The sequence below is a fragment of the Equus przewalskii genome, chromosome 25, assembly GCF_037783145.1.
Source record: "Equus przewalskii isolate Varuska chromosome 25, EquPr2, whole genome shotgun sequence".
NCBI lineage: Eukaryota > Metazoa > Chordata > Mammalia > Perissodactyla > Equidae > Equus > Equus przewalskii.
In genome coordinates this window covers 22,097,678-22,107,937 of record NC_091855.1, presented here as the reverse complement: position 1 = coordinate 22,107,937, position 10,260 = coordinate 22,097,678, and the positions used below count along the sequence as shown (strand labels likewise).

Sequence of the window (10,260 nt, the reverse complement as noted above, 5' to 3'; positions counted from 1 at the left end):
CCTCCGAGACTGGTCTTTTCTTGGGTGTCCGCTTGTGGCCAGGTGAGGCTGCAGGGTGGTGGGTCTAGGGCAGGGTGGGAGGATGAGGTCAGGAGAGCCTGGGCCAGAGTGGGTGGAAAAGAAGGGAGAGACCTGGGGAAGCCAGCAGTGGAGATGGAGCTGGGAGTCTGTGGTGGAAATTGGCTGGCAGGGTACCAAACCTAGTTCCTCTTCCTCCTGGGCACACAGCTGGACTACATTTCCCAGACTCCCATGCAATTAGATGGGGCACGTGACCAAGTTCTGACCAATGGAATGTGTGGATGTGTGTGCCGCTTTCGGACCTGGCCCCCTAAAACTCCTGCATGCTCCTCTGTGCTTCGTTATCCTTTGCTAGCTTGATGCAGACCTCAGAGTGATCTTGAGGACGATGTGTTGAAAGTGACAGAGCCACAGGGTGGAAGGAGCCTGGGTCCCTGAATCACTGCTTGGAGGAGACCGCCCACTAATCAGAAGTGCCTGTAGCGGGTGCCCAGGCACTTCTCCAGCGTGTAGAGCAGGGATTTACCCCTTGTGAATTTACAGGAAAGAGACATTATGTTGTGTTTGTGCCATTATACATTTGGGGGTTGGTTTGTTATGACACACTCACTATTCCAGAGTCTGAAACAGTTCATTGGTCAGGGGTCTGGGAGCCCACCTGCTGATGGACAAGGTGAGACCAGGGATAGGAATGGACCAGGTACCGGGATAGTAGCAAAGGGCACCCAAGACTTGTAGGGTCTCTGAGGAAAGCCACTAGGTCCTCCCTCCTGGGAGTGGCAGGTGCCAATCCCAGGGCAGGCTTTGTAAGGAGAGTAAATGAATTAACCTGGGGTATACATTGGCGTTGAAGAGCAAGCGTGAGTGTATGTATGTATGTGTGTGTGTGTGTGTGTGTGTGTGTGTGTGGTGGTCAGGAGGAGCAGGCAGACAGTGACACCAGGGGCATGGGGAGGGAGCAGCATCAAGATGGGCATCTTCTGAGCAGGCTTGGGTTAACCCCCACATGCTCCTGGACCCCAAGGTGTGGGAGGAGGCTGCACTTGGGCCCACTGCTCTTGCCTTGAGGCTTTGCTTTTCTCAGCCAAGACTAATGTCACTGGTGCCAGCAGGGCCTCCCCAGCTCCCGGCTGGGGCCTCATTTTTGTTAAGCTCAGATGGCCAGGCCTGCCAGGCTGTGTGACTGCAGACACTGAGTCTGGAGCATGTTAGGAATGCTTTCCCACTGTGGCACTGAAAGCATTTTTCTTGAGCCCCACAGTCTCCAGGGAGAGAGAGCCTCCTCTGCTGTGTAAGCTGATAATGGCTCAGACACAGGTGGCCATGCCAGGCCTACGGCTCCCTAAGGTTTGACACCCACTCAGGTGACGGGGTGTGACCTGGCTTTGGAAAGGCCAGACACCCTCCTCTAATGTGTCTTGAGCCATGAGTGCTTTCACTTCTCTTAAAGGCCACCCTTCTGCTTATGCATGTGTGCATGTGTGTGTGTGTGCAAGTGTGTGTATATGGGAGGTAGTTGTTCCTCTTCTGTTCCAGGTCTCAGCCCTGTAATCTTCTCTCTCCTGTATTCCTCCTCGTTCTGTCGGCCCACATCTCCATCTTATACAAAGAACCACCCCTCCCTCTCCCCCTTTCCCCTCCAGCTACCACTCTGTTTCTTTGCTTTCTTTGATAATAAAACTCCTCAAAAGGCTTGTCTTTCCTCGCTGTTTTCATTCCCTCGCTCCTTTGAGAGAATGGGAACCTGTTTCAACCAGGCTTTCATCCCCACCCCAAATCTGTTACCATCAAGGTCACTGACAGCCTCCATCCTGCCAAATTCAGGGCCGCATCTCAGTCCTCATCTTGCTCTTCTGTTCATCAGCCCTTGGAAGACTTGATCACTCTTTCCTTTATTTTGAACTTTTTATTATGGAAAAATGATAACATACACAAAAATCAGAGTCTAGGGAATCTCCACGTGCCCTGCTCCCAGCATCAGCGACGATCCACTCGAAACCTCCCCCCCCCCCCCCCGCCCGCTTTTATTTTGCAGGAGAGTTTAAAGCAAATCCCAGACGTCATGTTCTTTACCCTATAAAGTCTTCCATATGAATTTATAGCTGATACTTTCTCACCTATTAACTCATGTCATCACTATCCCTACCAAGATGAACAGCATCTCCTCAACATTGCCTAATGCCCAGTCCAATATTCAGATTTCCCTGATGTCTTAAAGATGTCTTTCTGCAGCTAGTTGTTTCAACTCAAGACGCAATCAAGGGCCATGCATTCCATCTGGTTGTGTCTCTTATTTTTTTTTTTTCTGCTGAGGAAGATTGGCCCTGAGCTAATATCTGTTGCCAATCTCCCTCTATTTTATATGTGGGACGCTGCCACAGCATGGCTTGATGAGTGGTGTATAGGTCACTGTCCGTGATCTGAACCTGCAAACCCTGGGCCGCCAAAGCAGAGTGCACCAACTTAACCACTATGCCACCAGGCCAGCCCTGAGTTGTGTGTCTTAAACTTCTCGTTCTCTACTAGCCTCTCTCCCATTCTCTCTTGCCATGGATTTCTGGGAGAAACCTGGTCATTTGTCTAATGGCACATCCAGCATTCTGCCTTGGCTGATGCTTCTTCCTGGCGTCTTTGAATTCACTCCTCTATGCCCCATATTTACTCTCGAGTGCAGTTAGAGCTGGGGGCTCCCTCCTGCTTCTCCGAGTCCCTTTCTTTCCCTGGCCTTCAGGACTCCAGGCTCTGCTGGTTTTCCTCCTTCCTCGCTGCTCCTCTTTCTCAGGCTCCCTTGGGGATTCCCCTCCCCATCTCCCTTGGAATTCTTACCTCCACTTGCTCCTCTAGAGGTCTTAGCCAGTCCCCTGCTTTAACCACCACCCAGATGCTGATGACTCCAAAGTTTACGTCTCCAACCTAACTTTCCCCTGCTCAACCCCTGTGTCCAGCCACCTGCCCAGCATCCCCACGAGGCATCTCAAACGTAACATGAGCAAAATAGATTTGGTATTTTCTCCAGACTCGTTCCTTCCAGCATCCTCTGCCTCGGTAAACCAGTTTACCCAGTTGTTCAGGCTGAGGAACTGGGAGTCATCCTTACTTCCTTGCTTTCTCTCAGACCCCACATCTAATCCATTGATGAATCCTCAGATGCTATTCTGAGTTTCTCTCTCCCTCTCCTCATTCACCGCCCTGTCCTTGTCCGACCTACTGTATTCGCTCCTGGATGCCTCCAACAGAGCCCCAGTGGGGTTTTCTGCTTCCACCTTGTCCCCACCCAGTAGCCAGAGTGATCGCTTCAAAACCTCAGGTGTTGCCCCCCTGCTCAGAATCTTCCAGGAGCTTCTCATATCACTGGAATAAACCCTGGAGTCCTAACCATGGCCTCCAAAGCCCGTCGCCCTCAGACCTCACCTCTTCCTCTCTTTCCCTCTCTCTGCTCCAGCCACCCTGTGCTCCCCGTTGATCCCGCCCCTGTGTTTGTTCCCTCAGGCCCTCCAGATCTGCCCGGCACCCCCTTTGTGCAGCTTCTGCTCCCTCCCTGGCTCATCCCCACAGAGCTTGTCCTGGACCGTCCCATCTCCAGTCACTCCTCCTCCCCTATCCTGCTTTATTTTTGCTTCAAAGCACTTACCCCTACCGGATATCCCATTCTATAAGTTTGCTTATTGCACTTTTTTTTTTTAAAGATTGGCACCTGAGCTAACAGTTGTTGCCAATCATCTTTTTTTTTTCCTGCTTTTTCTCCCCAAATCCTCCCAGTACATAGTTGTATATTTTAGTTGTGGGTCCTTCTAGTTGTGGCACGTGGGATGCCGTCCTGGCATGGCCTGACAAGGGGTGCCATGTCCGCGCCCAGGATTCGAACCAGCGAAACCCTGGGCCACTGAAGCGGAGAGCGCGAACTTAACCACTCGGCCAGGGGCCGGTCCCTGCTTGTTGCACTTTTAATCTTGCAATCGAAATGGGAAGGCTGACATGAAAGCCACTTTGGGCTCTGTGTTTGGAGGAGAGAGAAGAAGAAATTCTTCCAACCATTCCTGAAGGTGATGAGGTAGTCAGAAGGGACCCCTGAGGCCCAGTGCGCGTCTCTCCAGCCCAAACAGCAGTACTTAACGGTAAGGTAAGTTGACTGTCCTAGAAGTGGTGCCAGTGCTAGGTGTTAATCCCTTATAAACCGCAAGGCAGGTGTTCATTCGGGCCTAACCTTTGCTTACCTGGCGGGCACCTGACCTTTGAGCCCCCTGGAGCCAGGGAAGGACGGAGAGCTTTCCCAGCTGTGGCTTTGCACTCACTCACGGGCTCCCTGGGGGAGAGGCAGTGCGGGGTGCTGAGACCAGCTCCCCAACTCCAGGGCGTGAGGCTGGGCTTGTTTCCTTACACCTGAGAGCATTGCTGGCTCCACGCTCCCTGCACACTGGAGTCACCTAGGGGCTTTTGTAAAACAGGGGTGCCCAGCCCCCGCCCCAGAAATTTTGGTGTGTTCGTGGATGGGGCCTGGACTTTGGGATTGTTGCCAATCTCGCAGGAGACTCACATTTGCAGCAGGGATGGAGGGCCCCAGCATCTGGGGCTTGAGAGATGCTGGGCTGCTGGTTGTCAAGGCTGGGGGACCGTCACGTGTTCAGAAAACAGCCTCTGTGGAGAAAGCCTGGAACCACCATCCCGTAAGCCAGGTGCCCCGTGCCTCCCCAGGGTGTGCCACAGAGTGGACTTAGAAACACGGAGTCACGGAGTCAGGCCAGCATGGAGGTCCCTCAGGACAGCCCTGAGCTTCCTCCAGCATGACAGCTTTGGGAAGGTGGTGGGGAGCCAGCCCTGGAGGTGCCCATAGCCTCTAGGCAGAGCCTCCTAGAGCCCAGGGCCTTCCTGCTTCCTCCCAGCCCTGTGGAGCCCAGCACGGCTCTCATTCGGGTGCTCCAGTGCCCTCTTGGGCAGAGCCCCATTAAGCCGGCGTTCTGGGCTTCCCTGGCACCAGGCCTCCCTCTTGACCTGTCCCGTTCTGCCCCCAGCCCAGGCATATTCGCCTGCTAGGCCACCAGGCCTCCTGCCCTGCTGAGTACAGAGAGGATTGACCCGCCCCGTCCTCCCTTCAGGATTTCACATGCGTGGGGCTGCAGCCCTCCCTCTTTAGCTTCTTTGCCCATCTGTCTGTTTACATCTCTGTCTCTGCCTGAGCCAAGTCCCCTGAAAGGTCTGCTGAACCAAGGAATGGACAGGGCCTGCGATGTGGGGGACCCTGGAGACTGCTGGCCCCTGGGAGGAGACCCTGGCAGGCAGCTGTTGTGGCGGAGTTTGTGGATCCAAGGAAAAGGCCCCTTATTCCTAGAGCAGCCATCAGCCCACCCGTTTCCAGGCAGCAGGGCACAGCCGCTCCCACCCAGCCAGGGTGGCCTTCATGCTTCTCTGTCCCCTGATGCAGCCCCCATGGTTCTCATCTGACTTGACTCAGAAAATAATTGCTTTCAGGGGAGAGGGGTCAAGGGATGGGCCTGGACCCATGCCCACTGATAGACTGTGACAGCTTGCGGAGAGGGGCTTGGGGGGTGGGCTGGCGAGCAGCTCTTGGGCAGCCTGTCCCTGAGACAGTCGTCCGTCCTCACAGGGAGCAGTGGGGAAGGAAGCCCCTCACCACACACCTCTGTGACCCCCAGCTGAATCTGCTCTGTTCAGTAATAAGCCAGAGTGGTCGACCTCATGGCCTCCTAGCCCTACTTTCTGCATGAGATACCAGCCCAGGGTCATCAGGCCTGCCAGAAGGTGGCCAGAGCCCTGGTCTCCTGGCCAGGACACATGATGTCCCCCAGGGCACAGAACTTTTCTCGTCCTTGCCACAGAGATGACAGCAGACATAACTAGCCTTTGCTTGAGGGTGTTTCTTATCCTGCCCAGGCCTGACCTGGCAGCCCCACATATGCCCCTAATGCCGAGCGTCTCCTCAACCTCCCCCAGCCCGTGTGCCACGGGCTGAGGCTGGTGCCGCCCTGAGCCCTGCCTGCTGCTCTTTCTGGGGGCCTCCACCTGAAGTCTTCATCTTGTTGAGTCCAACTGCTGGTCTGGCCAGCGGCCTTCTCTTGGGGCCCAGCACTCACCCCCGGGCCTCTGCTGCCAAGGGGAGGCTCCCCCGATGACTCTCTGGGTAGCTCACGGACCAGAAAGTCCTCCCCTACCACTCATGGAGCTCTCAGAGCATCCACAGCAGAAGAATGAGGCAGATTTGCTTCCTCTCCAGCAGACAAGGTGGCACTTGCCAGGCCTTCCCCTGTGCGGCCGGGGGCCAGGGAAGGGCGAGGGGTGAGGGGATGCCGGAAAGGGCATCTCTGGCCCCAGAGCCTGATGCCATGAAGCAAGGCATGGTCCAGTCCAGCAACCTCAGGGAGGTTCCTCCCTTAGCGGCTCTGCCTCCTTCCAGGGGCAGGGGAGGCCCTGCGGGGCCATTCTAGATGCAGAGGCACGGGCCAGCAGAGGTTGGGAGGACGTGTTTATTCAAGGCACGGTCATAGCATTAGTAACAAGAAGGTTCGGCATTCTGGCACATTCCTTTAGTGGTGGTGGCCAAGGGAAGTCCACATCCCCCACTGGAGACCCCAGAGGATGCAATGTTGCTGATAGGCACTTTGCTTCCAGAAGCGTCTGAGGAAGAGGCAGGCAGGTGTGGAGCTGCTCTAAGCCCAGTGGGGCACTTCTCGGGGGCTCTAGGCAATGCCGCGTCCTCCCCGGAGGCAACTCCCTCCAAAAAGGATCAAGTCTGGGGTCGGGGTGCTTTGGCGGACAGATGGGGGAAGGGCAGCGGGGAAGTGGACCTGTAGGGTGTTAGGGTAGGATGGTAGTAGGTGGAGGCCAATGAGTGAGACAGGTGTGGGCTGAGAGAGCAGGCCAGAGGGGAGGTGCCAGGGGAGGGCCTGGACATGGCATGTAAGAGCCAAAGCATGCCCACACCCACCACACAGTGACCATGAGAGGCAGAGCGGCTATGGTGGGGCCTTGCCCGTTGCCCTGGGTCTCTGGAAAGACTAGTGAGTGGACTCTGGAACTTTCCAAATATTCACACCACCTTCTCTCAGAACCAGACTGTACTCAACCCAAATTCAGAGGGGGAAGCCCCCAGCTGTGCTGCCATGTCGTCCGTTGGGTCCCTTCCACAGGCTGCTGGGTGGCCTGGGGGAGGGGAGAGGAGGGACAGTGGAGGAAGCAGCAGGAACAGTCCAGTGGGGGCTGCAGAGCCTGGGGGCTGGTGCCAGCAAGTAGTGCCCCGCTAAGGAGAGCCTGCAGGCCAGCTTCTGGCAGCACTGCCCCACCACACACCATGTGCACACTCTGGGGCTGGGCTGGAGCTCTCTGCTGGATCCCTGACCACTCTGCTGTGGAAAAGACCCTTCCCCTTGTTGGCTGGTGAAATGCTAGGGCCTGGATTTATGAGGGACTGGCTGGATATAATTTCCTGCTTATTCTTAACTGGACAAGGAGTAGGAAAGACTGCCTCCTCCCCAGCTGACTCAGACTCTCTGGAAAGGTCCTTCATGCCAAAGTGTAGGCCAAACCCTGGGAGGATGGCAATGTGTGCCCCTCGAGCACTGTTTCTCATCTAGGGTGACGCCTGGAGCTTCTGGAGCTGGGATGTGGGCAAGGATGGAGCAGGGATGAGGCCCAGGTGATCTGAGCTCACAGGCACCCACGTGCCTGGGACTTGGTGGGAAATGCCCAGGTGAGGTGAGTCTGGGGCCCACCTTCAGCAGGTTAGCTGCAGGGACCCAGACCTTTGGAGGAGTGAGCTCAGAAGAGTTCTAGAGCACGCAGTCTCCATTTGATTTGGCTCGTTCTGGTCCGTGAGGCCCCAGCTGGCCCTTCTCCATGTCCTGCCCCGCTGGGCTGCCTGGTGGTCCTGGTGGGGACCTGTCCCCAGAGGCAGAGGCGTGCACGGCCCCCACCTGTGGCAAAGATGCTGCGTGTCACCAGCATTGTTCCTACTCAGGATTCAGCTCCTCCAGGCCTCCGGTAGTGGCAGCCCTCAGAGAGCAGCCTTACTCTGCCAGAAAGGGGTCCTCCACGGAGGGTGCAGCCCCCACCTCCACACACCTCCAGCAGTGTATCTGCAATATCTGAGTCACGACCCCACTGGAGGTCACTTGAATGGTCTTCAGTCCAGGGTGTAGGGAGGCCCCAAGAGGAGAGGGAGGGTCCTACTTAGGGGCCAGGGAATGGCCAGTACCTTTAGTGGAAGCACGAGCATCTCACCCTAAGCTGCCACCCACCTTGGCCATGCTGGGGCTCAGGCCCTCAGGTGGGTGTGAGGCAATGACAGCTCTTAGTGGCCACATCTTTGACCTTGGGGTCCTCTCAGTAGGCCCTGGGGCTTGGGGAAGTATATCTGGTTTCCCATCACTCAGTGTTTTGGGATTAGCCCCCCCTCCCCATGAATTCTGCCTCTGCCCCTCCCACCTTATGGTAACCAGCCGCGGGTGCCTTCATCAAAACTCACACAGGTCCCGTTTAATGAGCCCGGAGTGACCACATCCCAGCGACCCTTGCAAGAATAGAAAGGAGAAGGGCTTCTACCCGACTCCTGAGGACATCTGATGAGGGGCAGGAGAACAGGACGGGGTTCAGTCACTTCCTCTCAGGTCTATGGTCTCAGCTGCCCCTTGCTCCAGGCGGTAGAGAAACTCTCTTTACAACCCCCAAGCAGGGCGACCTGGATGAGGCGGTCATCGGTGTCTTGTTGATGAGGCCCAGCACACACACCTTCGCTTCCTCAGACTGCAGGGGAGGGATGGGCTGGGAGTGAGGGGGAGGGGAGGGGGTCGGAGCAGCAGCAGAAGCTCCTCGGCAGAGCAGCTGGTGGAAGGGTGGCAAAGACCCCAGAAAGTCTTCGGTGGACTTCTTTTTGCTCCTGTCTTACGCACACCTTCTCCATCCTGACCCCAGGAAGGTTCCCCAGCCTTCAGTCTCTATGCCCAGGGCTTCAGCCATCTCTCCCAAGATGTGGTGCTTGCCTGTATCCTCCATCCCATCCTGGGGTCCCTCTGCACCACCCAGCGCCTCCCGTTCTAGCCGGTCAGCAGGTCGGGGCCTCCACGCAGCTGATGGCCAGGGTGGCAGATGTCTCTGCTGGGGACTTCCCAAAGTCTGCAGGAGGTAGTGGGGAGGTCTGGGCTGCCCTCCTGCCTGGCCCTCCCCTGGCCACCACTCCCAGCTGGAGTCGCCAGGTGGAGGCCTCGGGTCCTGGTCAGTGGTACTGGCTCTGGCCCTCCAGTTCCAGCCCTTCCTGGAACTTGGCCGAGTCCAGCTCCCTCGCGAAGCCCCTCACACCACTCTCCTCTTCTCCCTCTTCCAGCTGTCTGTTCATGGTGCCGTAGGTGTGCCGGGCTGGGGAGGAGGCTGGAGTCAGGTTCATCTCAGGCTCTTGTAGCACGGTGGCCACGTACAGCTGCTCGGGACAGAGAGGGGGAGGTGGGGGTGAGGTCACATCTGGGGCAGGGCCCTGGACACACGCTTTCCCCACATGGCCCACCCCTAGAGCCTCTGGCCCTCCGAGCCATGGATCCCCCCTTTCTTCCCTGGCCACCCTAGTCCTGGCCGTCCCACCCACCCAGGTGCTCTTGATCGTTTAATGAGCATGTCTGAGCTCCCAGGGCTGGTTATTGCAGATGTCCTAACTCCCAGACCACTGTTCCTTCAGCACATCTTCCACTCATTCTTGGTTCCAGAGGGAGACGGCTCAAGGCTTCCCTCCTCTGGGGTCTGGAGAGACCCGCCTTCCTGAGCTAGTGCACTTTCTAATACAATGTCAGAGGTGCATCCACGACAACCTCGGGCTGCGTCATTGGTTGGCCTGTGAATCAGGATTTGAAACTGAGACTGCTCTCTGAGGTCTTGGTCTTGTGACCTGTCAAACTGAGGAATGGTCCCAGGAATGCCTGGGAGGGCAGCAGAATAGAAAAACACAGAAGGACTAGGGACAGAGCTCTTCGTCATTCTTTGAAGTAGCTTTTAAACCAACTCCTTATTTTGAAAATAGGTAATTATGGGATAGAATTAAACCTTTCCTGTAAGAATTCATTTCAGTGAAACCAAGCAGCCTTCATTGATGAGGGAACACTTTTCCTACAGAAGAATCTAGACATTTGCATAATGCCAAAGTAAACCCCCTAGGTCACCTTTTGTTCATAAGGGGGAAAATGGTAACTGAACAATGGAAGAAGCCAGCTGTCATCCTCTGAATCAGGGATTCCCTTTGGCATC

General features: G+C 56.1%; 1 protein-coding gene across 30 annotated transcripts in view; it reads right to left on the bottom strand.

The window, feature by feature from the left end:
- Positions 1 to 6,486: 6,486 nt before the first annotated feature.
- The window catches only part of TMEM63C (transmembrane protein 63C), a 77,935-nt gene continuing 74,161 nt past the window's right edge, over positions 6,487 to 10,260 (bottom strand). For all 30 annotated transcript variants that reach the window (XM_070594330.1, XM_070594336.1, XM_070594341.1 and 27 more), the window contains one exon: positions 6,487 to 9,445. In XM_070594330.1, coding sequence (XP_070450431.1) covers positions 9,245 to 9,445 — 201 coding nt within the window. In that variant the 3' untranslated portion in view covers positions 6,487 to 9,244. The remainder of the gene's footprint in view (positions 9,446 to 10,260) is intronic.